The 13435-nt window shown below is 47.8% G+C and overlaps 2 protein-coding genes across 9 annotated transcripts in view; both read right to left on the bottom strand.

The window, feature by feature from the left end:
- Positions 1-289: 289 nt before the first annotated feature.
- Positions 290-7123, bottom strand: SLC35B1 (solute carrier family 35 member B1). Of its 4 annotated transcripts, XM_058445871.1 has the most exons (10): positions 6673-6885; positions 6286-6387; positions 5909-6012; positions 5150-5280; positions 4816-4846; positions 4074-4231; positions 3044-3170; positions 2150-2256; positions 1820-1973; positions 290-481 (listed from the first exon to the last, which is right to left on the bottom strand). In XM_058445871.1, exons 1-10 carry the CDS (start codon positions 6774-6776, stop codon positions 429-431), a joined length of 1071 nt encoding a protein of 356 aa, XP_058301854.1. In that variant the 5' UTR covers positions 6777-6885; the 3' UTR covers positions 290-428. The 4 variants fall into 4 exon arrangements, with proteins under 4 accessions (XP_058301854.1, XP_032019190.1, XP_032019187.1 ...); XM_032163299.2 differs by lacking the exons at positions 6286-6387; positions 6673-6885 and adding an exon at positions 7011-7123 and having other exon boundaries at positions 5150-5255; XM_032163296.2 differs by lacking the exon at positions 6286-6387 and having other exon boundaries at positions 6673-6906.
- Positions 7124-9299: 2176 nt separating this feature from the next.
- The window catches only part of FAM117A (family with sequence similarity 117 member A), a 54773-nt gene continuing 50637 nt past the window's right edge, over positions 9300-13435 (bottom strand). For all 5 annotated transcript variants that reach the window (XM_058445142.1, XM_058445144.1, XM_058445141.1 and 2 more), the window contains one exon: positions 9300-10524. In XM_058445142.1, coding sequence (XP_058301125.1) covers positions 10224-10524 — 301 coding nt within the window. In that variant the 3' untranslated portion in view covers positions 9300-10223. The remainder of the gene's footprint in view (positions 10525-13435) is intronic.

Below are 13435 nucleotides of genomic sequence, written 5' to 3'. Positions count from 1 at the left end.
ACCCGACCTCTAATGGGACCAGCTCTAATGGGACAATCCTCACCCATCGGAACAGAAGCCGTTAGCACAATTCTGCGATCTCAGAGTTCCTCCCTATAATGCTCAGGCTCTTGGGGGAATCACCCACTCAACCATGCTAACCACACCCGCGAGAGGAGCAGCCTTGGTAATGAACATCCAGCTCTGCCTCTTCCCTCCCTCCTTATTTACCATAGACTGTGCTCCAGGGCACGAAGAACAAAAACCACCAACTCTGTCTTGTTAAAATCCAAGTGCATTTCTTAGAATATGTGATTTTGCTTGATTTTATTTTTTTAAAAAAGACTGGAACTCAGTCCCATATTCCTATTGAGTCCATTTTCCCAAGAGATGTCACTGTTTGAGATAATAACTTAAATATTCTTGATGTGGAGGTAGTCTCTCTCTTCCTAGTGGGATGTCTTCTTAGCTCCTTTCCCAAACTTGGCATCAAGACCAAGACCTATGAAAAGGAAGAAAATGGGCTTAGCCTTATGGGGGGAAATGAAACTTACCAATGATTGTGGTAGGGTGGGGTAGTTGGCCTTATATCTCCAAAATGGGGGCTTTAAATAAAATACGTGTCAGAACACTGGTTTTATGTAACTTCCTCAGAGACAAGAGAATGGTACCAGGATACTAGTTATTACAGATATCTGTGTCTATATAGATCTATCTATATATACAGATAAATATAGACACATGTATATATATATAAAATACAGCAAGACTTAAAAGAAATTTAAGAGTCAAAACCTCTAGGCTATGGCTGAATGTGGTGACTCACACCTGCAATCCCAGCATTTTGGGAGACTGAGGCAGGAAGATCATTTGAGCCCAGGAGTTTAAGGCCAGTCTAGGCAACACAGCAAGACCCCATCGCTACAAAAAAAAAATTAGTCAGGCGTGGTGGTACATGCCTATAATTCCAACTACTTGGGAGGCTGTGGTGGGAGGATCGCTTGAGTCTAGGAGATCAAGGTTGTGGTGAGCTATGATCGCGCCACTATACTCCAGCCTGAGCAACAGAGGGAGACCCTAGGAAGGCTGGATTAGAAATAAAGCTTCCTTTTCTCTTTTTATTTTGACACGGGTCTTCACTCTATTACCCAGGTGGGAGTGCAATGGTGTGATCACAGCTCACCTCAGCCTCCACCTCCCGGGCTCAAGCAATCCTCCCACCTCAGCCCCGAGTAGCTGGGACCACAGGCGTGTGCCACCACGCTCAGCTAATTTTTGTATTTTTTTGCAGAGACAAGGGCCTCATCATGTTGCCCAGGCTGGTCTCGAACTCCTGAACTCAAGCGATCCTCCTGCCTCAGCCTCCCAAAGTGTTAGAATTACAGGCATGAGCCACCACACTCAGCCTCTTTTCTCTTTTAAAAAAGTATTCTCTGGGCTGAGCGCGGTGGCTCACACCTGTAATCCCAGTGCTCTGGGAGGCTGAGGCGGGGGGATCACCTGAGGTCAGGAGTCCGAGACCAGCCTGACCAATATGGAGAAACCCCATCTCTACTAAAAATACAAAATTATCCGGGCATGCTGGTGCATGCCTGTAATCCTGCTACTCGGGAGGCTGAGGCAGGAGAATTGCTTGAACCCAGGAGGAGGAGGAGGCTCATCCGATTGGTGAGCCGAGATCATACCATTGCACTCACTCCAGCCTGGGCAACAAGAGCAAAACTCCGTCTCAAAAAAAAAAAAGGTTTTCTCTAAAATATTTAAATAAATTCCATAAATATACAAGTAAATTTTAGGAGAAAAAATTCAGCTGTCACTGTGTCTCTGTGTGGCCACTTACCCAGGAACACAAGCACGGTGCCCACCCACTGCATGGGGCTGATGGGATTGGCGAAGAGGATCACAGAGGCCAAAATTGTGAAGAACTTTCGAGTTGTAGTGATGATGGAGCAGGTCAGGGGACCAAAATACACAACCGTCATAAAGATGAAGCTCTAGAGAAAGATAAAAGTGAGGTCTGGTGGGCTCTTGGGTATCTGCCATTGGTCTAAGGTCTATAAACAGACCTCAGGGCTGATCTTGCCACCCTCTTCTTCCAGCCAGGCCAGTGTTTCTTAGGGAACCAGCTGCCAGAGTAAGGAAGCCAAGCCATCTCCTTTCAAGCACTCACCTGACCCAGGGCACTGGTCAGTCCAAAGAGCAGGATGTTATAGATGATGGCAGGGTATCTTTCAGCAAAGCTCAGGAACTCCCAGAGCTCCCCAGTGAACAGGATTCCTGAGAAGACATGTCAACAAATGTATGGCGCATTTGGTGCACACAAAATGCGCACACACACACTCACACTCCTGCACATGGCCTGTTAAAGAACTGCAAAGGAGGTGGGACGCAGGAAAGTGTATGGTGTGGGTTTGCATCGTCTCATCATGGATTCTTCTCACATTTTTCTCTGATTAGAGAAACTAAAGAGAATTTTGTGAGAAAGGCTTAAAAGTTAACGAGTTACTTCTACCAAAGTGATTACAAGCAGAAATCCTCAGATGCTGTAGAGATGCTGACCCACACATCCTTAGCTCAAGGAAGCCCCTCGCATTAGTCACTTCCAGCCATCAGCAGCCTCCACCATTAACCCCAGTGTGCTGTACAAAAAATACTTTCTACATGTGCCCACATTTGAAAATTTAGGAAGCACTGATTTCAAAGCAAATCATTCACATTTGAACTGTTTTCAGTGTACAGCTAACTCTGTTTCCGGTGAGCACTACGTGTGTCTCATTTCCCTCATGAAAGGTAAATTTCCCAGGTACTTCCCTGTGTTTTACTACCGAGTGTCTTCCCATGATACCTGACACACGATTCTCCTTCATTGTGCCAGTAACAAGTAGCAAACAAATCCTGCTGGTGCAGGTTTTTCCAGGAAGGTTTCTCAAGGGCTTGAACAAAAGGGCATCTTGGAACTAATTCAGGCCCTTGGTCTGGGCAGCTAACAGCTAGAGGGATCAAAAGGATGAGGGCAGCCTGCCCTCTGGTGATACATGGGAAGAACAGCAGAACTGGCTCTCACCCATTCCCAGCAGCAATGTCGACCAAAGGTTGATGTTCAGCATCATGTGGTTGGAGCCTGTTTGGTAATGAGCCCGCATGTGGTCCTGGGAAACACCAGTCAGTCCATCCAGGGTCAGCGATAATAGCTGGGAAAGAAAGGGTGCAGCCTGCAATGAAGTGGCCAACAGGGCCCTTTCCTAACCCAGGACACAGGATTCTCACTCTCAGGCTCCTTGGAAAGCCACTGCCTTTAAAGTCCTCAGAACAAAACGTTGTTGCCATTTGCTCACAAGTGGAAGGTGGGGAGAGACCATGCTCACTGCCCCCCACCCCCGCCCCCTGGCCCAGGCACTGGACTGACAGGCTAACTGAGCTACATAGTGATTTTGTAATCAGAGTAGAGCAGGAAGCTCACTGCCCAATATACTGGGAGGGGAAAGGTAGTAGTCCCAGCAGGTTAGCTTCCTAGCTTGGAGTATAGTGCTCCAGAGACTGGATCCTGTGCTTAGGCTGCCTGGATTGGAATCCTGACTCTGCCACTTCAAATAGCCAAGTGACCATGGGCAAGCGAGTTAACCTCTCTGTGCCTAGTTTCTTCATCTGTAAAATGGAGATAATACTACATATGAGATTATTGTTGTAAAAATTAGTCAATTAACATGTAAAACACTTGGAACAGTGCCTATTGCATATATACCAGCTACTATCATATTATTTTAAACTCTGGCTTCCAGGTTTCTTGGAAAGCCACAGTGAGAGACATTATTCCTTCCCTCTTTGCTCTCAGGTCTCTGTGACCTCACACCAGGATTCAGCCACAACCCTCAGAGTTATCTCTTCTCCAGAATGAGAGCTGAGTTGTAGTTAAATATTTCAGGTTTCCCACTATGGCATTAACAGAGCCAGGGGCCTGCAGCAAAGACCAGATATGGGGACAAGGAGCACCACAACCTCCCTTGACACATAACTGGCCTTCTGCCTGCCTAGGTGAGGCTATCCTTTGGTTAAGTTTGCTGGAAAAGGCTGCCTTCCCCAACAGGATCTCATACCAAGAGTAGCTCTCCATAGCCAACTGTGTGTTCTTCTATCCCAACAACTTTCTTGGGTTTGTACATGAAAAGGGCCACTCCAGCCACAATTAACAGCACACACAGGTACTTAGCCAACGGGTACTTCTTCTTCAAGAGGGTCACCCCAAGGAGCATGACTACAGGGAAAAAACAGAGTGGAAAATTCAGGCATCCATAAGGCATCAATGACCCCAATACCCTCCCTCCCATGAACCAAGAAAAGACTCAGGGAGAAAAGAATGACTAAGAAGGAAGGCTTAGAGAGGACAAAAGGAGGGTGCCAGGCTGGCATCTAGATAAGGATTGAGCAACAGGGTTAAGTATAAGACAGGGAGGAGGTAGAGAACAAAGGTGAAAAGTCCAGGAAGGGACAGGACAAGGGTGGGGAACAGTGGAGAAGGAAAAGAATTTGAGATAAAGAAATTGATGATCAAAATGGAAATTAAGTTGTCTAATGACAATATAAACACATGCAGCACAGAAATGGCTGACCAAGTGAAGCAGGCTAGGTCAGCCTTTAGCGCCTATTAAGGATTACCAGCCTATGAACATCACAAGAAGTGACACAGATGACAGGATGGGCAGCAGGGAGGGCTGAGGGAAAGTCCTTGGAGACAGCCATGATGGGATGATGAAGCTGAGAGGGACACAGTTGTAGCAGACAGAGAGCTTACTATAGGAAGAGTGACGACAGAAGAGGAAGACCATCTTCTTTGCTTACCTGGGATTGGCTTGCAGGATTTACCAAGGACCTGAAATTAAATCCAGCAAATAATTTCTGAGCATCTGTGATGTGTCAGGTACTATGCTAGGTACCGCACTGATTAAGATGAGTAAGGACAGGGCCTGCACCAGAGACCTCAGCCTCAGAAAGCAGCCCTATCATGGCCCAACCCACCACCACTAAACCTAAGTTCTATGTTTCTATACGCTCCTAATGTCTTACAGGACTGTTATCTTTTTTTTTTTTTTTAAACTCACAGACCTGAGGGAAGAACTCTTAGTCCTTTTCAAATGATATCTGAGCCAACCATCATCCCACCCTGAGGTTTCACCTGAGTTGGGTAGTTGACAAACTGTAGTGCTGAGTTGCTGGAGACCATGGCACCCAGATAGGAGATAGAACAGGCAGCATAGAGCCAGCTCCGGGTACGATCCACCCTGGCAGTGTCAAAAAACTGGATCACTGGGAGAAGACAAAACAAAAAAAAAAGAAAAAAAAAAAAAAAAAAAAAAAAAACAAGAGAAACCTGGTGGGGCTAGGATGGACCACTAAGCAAAGCTAAAGCCACATGAAAGGAACTTGTCTGTCAAATAAGACACAAGCTATTTCTGTCCTGTTACACTGGGAAATCTCTGAAAATTATTCATCTTTCCAATTCTACCTAAGCCCAACAAAAGACCACATGCAGGGTGGAGGTGGGGGGCCTCATTCAGTTCAAGGGACCAGTCAGCCCTGCTGCTAGTCCCCAGGGAACAAAGAGAGAATGCTCAAAGCATGCTTGAAGCTGACACACAAAAGAAAATCAAAGGGAAAGAAAAAAATGTTTTAAGTATTTTCAATGGGGATTTGGAATACAGAAAACCCATTCTCTGAACATTTCTAACTCAGAAGTTGATAAAAATTGGGGAAGTAATATTTTACTCCACTTCAAAGTCATTAGTTTTACAGACTTCAGAGAGAGGCTGTGTAGGTACAAAATGCGGTGGAGATCATGAGTTAGCCTTTAAGGTTGAATCAACGCTTAATACCCAGCATACTGAGGGAACTTGGGGTGGTGGGGTACCCAACAAATTACTATCTAGGTACTCACAGATCTTGGCAAACACAGCATTGATCACACATTGAATGAAGACCAAAGTTAAGGCAAAGGTGAACGTCTCCTGCTTGGCTCCTTCCCCATACTTTCCTCTTGTTCTAGAAATGAAATGCATGAGAAAAGAGGGAGAAATTAGTATATTTCACTCACTGTCATCTAATATATCCCGAGCCACTGAAAACTTTAAAATTATCTTGCCTCTCTGGATGTAGGCAGAGTTTGTAAGGACCACTAGGCTCATTTGCAAAAGGGGCTGATTTTACTGGATCTAGAAACTAGACATCCCAGCCTACTGATTCCAAAGCCTAAGGAACGAATACCCGAAAAAGACGGAGAGGAAACATGCAAAACGAGATAGTGAAATCAGGTACCCCAGGCAGGAAGAGACGGTATTTCGGCTATGGCACCAAGGCCGAGGGCGAATCGGTTGTTTGCAAGCATCTGGGAGTACCAAAAGGGGGCCGACTCGGGTCCTGTTTGAGGGGTAGAAGTCTCAGCCTGTAAAACGCAGGCCCTTAAAACCAAGCGGGGAAAAACAGCTAAGAAAAGAAAATAACCAAGTCCGAAGAATCCAGAAAATAAACCTGGAGTTCTGGAATTCTGGGTAGGCTCAGCCATAGCTGCAAAAGTAGTGGGGTGCTAAGAGGGCGACAGCCAGGCAGGAGGACAAGAGGAAAGCCCGGGTCCAGAGGCAGAAGGCCCGGGACCCCTGTCACAGGCTGGGGAGAGAATGTCGGCCCGTCCCCGGGGTCGCTCACATCTTTTCCTGCAGGATCCCATAGTAAAAATAGCAGACAAAGACACCCAGGAAGCAGAGCGGCAGGCGCAGCCGGTCGGGCACCAGGGAGCTGCTAGAGGCCATGAGACGCCCGGAGGAGCCGACTGGAGACCCGCTCACAACCGGCACCGGCAGCAGCGGCGGCTGAGGCGACAGCTCCAGCCGGACATCGCCAACCGGCGGCAGGGGCCTCATAGGAGCTGCATGCGACCGCCGTCCAGCAGGGCCCAGCAGTCGCTACCAGAACTGCCGGCTCAGGGCTGCCAAGGAGGAAACTCCTCAGAACCCAGCAACCACTTCCTAGGAAAGAAAACCCACCCTGGGACCTTGGCTCCATCCCTGAGGGCCAGAGGAACCGGCAGTCTCGAGACTAATCCCTCGCCCTGGAGATTTTCCAATCAGGCAACTCTGAGGACAACTGCGACCCAGAGCACCACAGGGTGTCCTAGAGCCACCTGGGCGTAGACTAATGACGTATAAGGATGTGGAGGCCACCAATTGGCTGCGCTGTGCAAAGACGGACAGGTGGGCGGGGCAGGAGGAGGTGTGGCCGACAGAGCAAATCCAATAGTCTTTTCCGCGGCGGGCGGCCAGGCTTCTGCTGGGTCCTAATGCCAAAATCTCTTACTGGAGCCTCAGCGCCGTCTAGCTGCTGCCCAGCGTCAGCGACTTTACCTGCTCATTACCTAGGCACATCACTAGGCTTCCAAGGGCGAGAGCGGCACAGTAAGTCTCGGCTTGGTCACTTAAAGGCGGGGTAACCTACCCGTGTCACCCAAGTTCTGAGCCAGAGTTTTCCAGGTCTGGAAACTAGGGATAATTAGTAATAGCCACCTTGTCGCCTCTTGGCTGTTGTGCGGATCAAATGAATTGAGGTTGGTGAAAGTGTTTTGTAAACTGTAAAGTATGCTGTGCAAGTTTAAGGTATTATTAGTCATCACTGTTTCTCAGCCCTGATCTTATTTCTTCACGTCGAGGGGTGGAAATGCAAGCTTACTGAAGACCGTTTTCTTCCAAGTCTGAACAACTCACCAACAATGGCGCAAACCCTTGGGCCGCGCTCCTGAATGTTTCCCATTAATGAGCTCCTCGTTGGATCCCTTCCTCATGCAAGTGTTGGGTCTCCACTTGCTGGCACGAATTGCCCGGGCAAGACTGACCTCAGGTTTTCCCACTATTACCTCCAATCCCCAACTTAATTGGCCCAAATCTCCGGCCACCAGGTGGACTCTGGGCTGCTCTCTAGGTCGAGGCTCCTTCTCTTCTAGCAGCCTGCTCTTTTGGCACAGCCTCAGGCAAAGGAAGGAAATACTGGGCAGCACCACACCCGTCGCTCCGGGCCTGACTCACTAAGGCTTTGCGGGGGAGCCAGAAGTCTTTTAGAGGGAGGGGTAAGGGATAGAAGATAGCGTCTGTCCCCAGCCCACTGTCTGGGCATGGAATCCCCAGTGGCATGGGAATCCCCATACATTTGCTCTCTTGCTCCGTAGCTTACTCTACTGGCTCAGCCCCCGCGATGCCAGGGCACCAAATAGCTGGGAGGAGCGACCTGCCAGCTCTACTTCTTTACCAGCTGGGACCTCAAACGATTCGCTTGTCCTGAGTCGAGTTTCTTCATGTGAAATTAATGGGAATATAGTAACAAGCAGGAGAGCGCTGTGGTTAGAAACATGGGCACTGGATTCAAATGATCAGGTTTCCAATCCTAGCTCCCCCATTTCATATCTGTGTATTTTGGGGAAAGTTATTCAATCTATTTGTCCTTCCCTGATTATACAGTGGGACTTACCATATTTCTCTTACTGGGTGGTTGTCATATTTCAATAACACTTTATGTAAAGCACTTAACATGATAGCTAGTTCTTACCAGCCCAATGAATGGTGGTTGGGATAGCCTAGTTTAGGAGTTTGTTGTCAGGTCTTATTAGGTAGATACAATTGTACTTATTATGACTGCCCTTGGGGTAGTCAACTGTTCACCCATACAATGGGGATGCGTCTTTTGTGAAAATGCTTTGGAAATTCCAAAGCATCATTGAAATATTGAGATGGTTATTCCCATTTTTCCCAAAAGCCTAAGAGCTCTTACAGGTGCAGCATTATAAAGGCTGCAAAAGGATAAGAAAACTGTCTTTGTATCGTTTCTTTGTTCCCTTCAAGGCTGCACACTATGTTGTGGGTACTCCCTGAGATGAACCAAAGCTTCCCCAAAACTGTCAAGAGATCCAACCAGTGCAAAGAACACCCACAATGTCAAACTGTCTTCCCTTGGTCACCTGCTTTTCCTTTCTGAAACCCATTTCCTTAGGGAGCTTTTTCAGACTCATACAAGAATGGGTAACTTCCCCAGTGACTCCCTCACCCCACCTCTAGGACAAACCACCCTCTTCATTCTGGACAGCCTTTTCATGGGTCTGTTGTTTGTATGTCCGTGTAAAGTATGCAAGCATGGTGTCCAGAGGACAGGAACTCTGTGTACAGCCATAACAACACCCAGATGTGGGAATTGAGGCTCCTTCTCTTGAAGACAAAGATGAAATGATCAGGATAATACCCTTAATCTCTACCCCACTCCTCCTTCCCCAAATATTTAACAGAACTTCAAGCTGCTGGGAATATTTATTTATTTATTTGGTCTATTAACACCAAGATCTGGAAAAAACAACCTCTAAACACAAGATAAGAAAACTCGAACATTAACATTCTTCAATTTTGTGTAAGCTCTGCAGTACGGAAAATATACAAACTTCAAACAGCTGCAAAAATAGTGTCTTTGGGAGAAAATAGAGTCTCTACATCGATACAAGAAAAATAGGCATTTTTCTAATCCAGTCCAGCCCTGGGGCGGGCGGAGGGTATAGAGTCGCCATTTGCCACCTGGAGGAATGCCAGCCCTCCTCCCCACTACCCACCTGGGGCTGGGCGGGCTGGGCTGCTACTTAAGACAATCTTTAGTCAGGGTGAAAGCGAGATGAAAATGCCACTTGGGAAAACACTTGTTTCCTCCCTCTGCCAGCAGCTGAATTGGTCAAATGTTATGGCCCATTAGGGCTGCTTTGGTCAGCTCCTCCAATGAAAGGGAGGCATGGGGATATATCTGAGAGGATGGGGGATCTATCTTATGGTCTCCTGGAGGAGAGGGAAGGAAATTTGTGGCGTCTTCTCTCCTTCGTTCATGGCCAGCTTGCTCTGTGACAAAAATAAGGGCCTCCTATACAGTCATTTGGACTGACACCCAGGGGTGGGGGACTCAAGACCTTCTGGGTGTTTTCCACCAAGTGAGGGATGTGGCAGGTACACAGGTGTGAGTTGTGAGCTGCCCAGCTACTAGTGGAGAAGGCAGGTCCCATCATGTTCAGAGGGGCCGGTGCCCATCAAAAAGAGGACCCAGGGCTTTGACACAATAAGTGAAAGAAAGTGCTCGAAGGCCGAGAGGGAAGGGCCCCTCCATACCCCATCTCAGGGGACCTGGGGAGGGACCTGCCACCAAGGCACTGGTCTCTATGGTAAAGTGGGGCAGGGGTGGGACCCTCAGACCATCAGGGAGCTCTGGAAAAGCACAGGCTCTTCTGATGGTGGGGTGCGCTGCCATGGCTCGAATGGCAGTGGGGAGGCCTTGGAGGCCTCTGGATCCTTCCGAGGTGGTGGCCTGGGGCTGGCCGGAGGAAGGGGAGACCCCGGGTTTGAGGGGCAGTTACGGAAGATGAAGCCCATGCCGGGGAAGAGGGGCTTCATCAGGTTGACGGGGCAGAAGGCTGAGCCGGTCGGGTTGAAATGGACTTTGTTCTTGTCAGGACAGGAAGTCAGGAAGGCCAGGTCGGGACCTGGGGACCTGGAGGATGAAGAGAGACACAGAAGACACATACGTACACACAGAGAGAAACAGGCAGTGAGAGAGGGTGAGATGTCACAGCATCAGGGCAGCAGGGGAGCTGGGTCTCTGTTCAAACAGAATCGGAACTTGACTGAAAACCAAACCCCTCAGCTCTCTATTTTTAAAAAAATATGGCTGAACAACAGGAAATGCACTTTAGCTAAAAAGAGGAGGGATTGAAGCTAGACAGGAAGGAGAACTTCCTGACAATGTGATTCAAGAAGTGGAGACCAAGAAATCTTTTCATTCAAAAGATTTCATCAGTGGCCGGGCATGGTGGCTCACGCCTATAATCCCAGCACTTTGGGAGGCCAAGATGGACGGATCACTTAAGGTCAGGAGTTCGAGACCAGCCTGGCCGACATGGTGAAACCCTGTCTCTACTAAAAATACAACATATTAGCCGGGTGTGGCAGCACGCTCCTGTAATCCCAGCTATTCAGAAGGCTGAGGCAGGAGAATCGCTTGAACCCGGGAGGCAGAGGTTGCAGTGAGCCAAGATCGTGCCATTGCATTCCAGCCTGGGCAACAGAGCAAAACTCCATCTCAAAAAAAAAAAAGGAAAGAAAAGAAAAGAAAAATTTCCTCAGTGCATGGTGTTTTGGGGACAGACCACATGCCTGAAAGCAGAGATCAAAGCCAAGTGACTAAAGTGAGGTTTCTCAGCCTTGGCACCACTGACGTTTTGGGCTGGATGATTCTTTGTTGCAGGGGTGGGGATGGAGGCATTGTCCTGTGCATTGTAAGATGCTTAACAGCGTCCCTGGCCTCTACTTACTAGATCCCAGTAGTATCACGACTCCTCCCCTCTAGCTGTGACAACTAAAAATGTCTCTTGATATTGCCAAATGTTCCCTAGTTGAAATCTACTGGCCTAAAGAATCTAATTGTTGGGCACATTTGAAAGGTATGGGGTTCTTTGTTGTTGTTGTTTTGTTTTTGAGACAGAGTCTCACTCTGTGGCCCAGGCTGGAGTGCAGTGTGGCAGGATCATGGCTTACTGCAGCCTCGACCTCCCCAGTCCAAGCAATCCTCCTACCTCATCCTCCTGAGTAGCTGGGACTACAGGCATGAACCACCATGCCCAGCTAATTGCTTTATTTTTATTTTGTAGAGAAGGGGTCTCTGTATGCTGCCCAGGCTGGTTTCCAGAAAGGTGTGATTTTCAAAACTTTGAGAGGAAAGGATGGCAACAACTGTGAGAAAGGCAGCTAGACCTTATCAGAAGATCTGGGTTCTAACTCACCATGTGGTCCTTGTCATATCTGTCTCACCCTCCTTTTTAATTTTAATTTTTTAATTTTTTTTAGAGACAGGGTCTTGCTCTCTCACCCAAGCTGGAATACAGTGGTGTGATAATAGCTCACTGCAGCCTCAAACTCCTAGGTGCAAGTAATCCTCCTGGTCAGCTTCCCAAGAAGCTGGGATTACAGATGCCTGCCACCATTCTAGGTTAATTTTTTTTTTTTTTTTTTGGTAGAGATGGGAGTCTCACTATGTTGACCAGGCTGGTCTTGAACTCCTGGGCTCAAGTGATCCTCCTGCCTTGGCCTCCCAGAGCACTGGGATGACAGGTATGAGCCACCGCACCCAGCCTGTCTCACCTTTGTAATGTGAGAGGAATCATTCCTCCTCTTTTGATTGTTTAGGAAGATGGAATGATAAAAGGTCAGATCAGAGAGTTCCTGAGTAAGGGATAGCCCTGATTCCTTACTGTCTAGCCAGGCCTAGAGGGTGAAACAGCCCTAAGAAGCTGACGGTTTGAAAATCCCAGGTGAGAAGACAAAGGTATGGGAAGATGGTGAAGCTCTGCCACCAATGGTTCTCACCACTCCCCTTTTTCTTTTTTACTTTTTATTGAAGTATAATATATACACTCAGAGAAAAATGCACTCAGTATACAGACTGATAAATTGGTTACCATCTTTTTTTTTGGACAGGGTCTCACTCTGTTGTCCACGCTGGAGTGCAGTGGTGCAATCTTGGCTCACTGCAACCTCCGCCTCCTGGGCTCAAGCGATTCTCCCACCTAAGCCTCCTGAGTAGCTAGGATTACAGGCACCCACCACCATACCTGGATAATATTTTAAAATTTTTTGTAGAGAGGGTGTCTCCCTATGTTGCCCAGGCTGGTCTTGAACTCCTGGACTCAAGCAATCCTCCCTTGGCTTCCCAAACTGCTGGAATTATAGGCATGAGCCACTGCACCCAGCCAATTACCATCTTAATTTTGGAATTCCAATAATTCTAGAGCCCAGGAAGAGCAAGGTGTGAAAAGAAGAGCAGAGACCTGGCACAGAGTCAGGAGAGGTGGAAGGTAAAGGCCCATGTGCTAGGTGTGTTTGGGAAGGCCTGGCGTCCTAGAGACTCCACAGTGGCAAGGGCTTCCCTGATGGAGAAGGGTTTAAAAGAGTCCCAATTTATGGAGGGATGGGGAATGGGCAAGAGAGAGAACGTTCTAGGTGTGTGCATGTACGTGTCGGGAAGGTGACCAAAGGGAGATCCAGCAACACTCAGAGAACATGATGGCAACCAGCATGACCCTGAATACCTTGACTCCTTGCCTGGAAAATCCAGATGATCTTGGAGGGGACAACAGCTAAGAAGGGGGAAATGTGGCAAAAGAATGGCTAAACACACAAACTTCCCAATAAGAAAGTTGATTAAATAAAGAAACCTCAGTGAACTACAGAATTTCAATCCCAGCATATCTTAGAAAATCACTGATGGATCACCACCACTCTTATTTTTATTTTTATTTTTTTGGAGACAGAGTCTCAGTTTGTTGCCCTGGCTGAAGTGTAGTGGTGCGATCTCAGCTCACTGCAATCTCCACCTCCCGGGTTCAAGCAATTCTCGTGCCTCAGCC

The sequence above is a fragment of the Hylobates moloch genome, unplaced genomic scaffold (assembly GCF_009828535.3).
Source record: "Hylobates moloch isolate HMO894 unplaced genomic scaffold, HMol_V3 SCAFFOLD_10, whole genome shotgun sequence".
Classification (NCBI taxonomy): Eukaryota; Metazoa; Chordata; class Mammalia; order Primates; family Hylobatidae; genus Hylobates; species Hylobates moloch.
Note: the sequence above shows the minus strand (reverse complement) of the source record. Positions and strands in the feature narration are given on the sequence as shown.

What these genes read in the sequence shown, in the direction of transcription:
- SLC35B1 (XM_032163296.2), bottom strand. Translation starts at nt 6,887, where the DNA reads ATGAGGCCCCTGCCGCCGGTTGGCGATGTCCGGCTGGAGCTGTCGCCT. An exon ending in TGCTGTGTTTGCCAAGATCT is followed by an intron (nt 5,281 to 5,908) that starts GTGAGTACCTAG and finishes GTCTTCTCCCAG; the next exon opens with TGATCCAGTTTTTTGACACT. An exon ending in TGACCAGTGCCCTGGGTCAG is followed by an intron (nt 1,974 to 2,149) that starts GTGAGTGCTTGA and finishes ATCTTTCTCTAG; the next exon opens with AGCTTCATCTTTATGACGGT.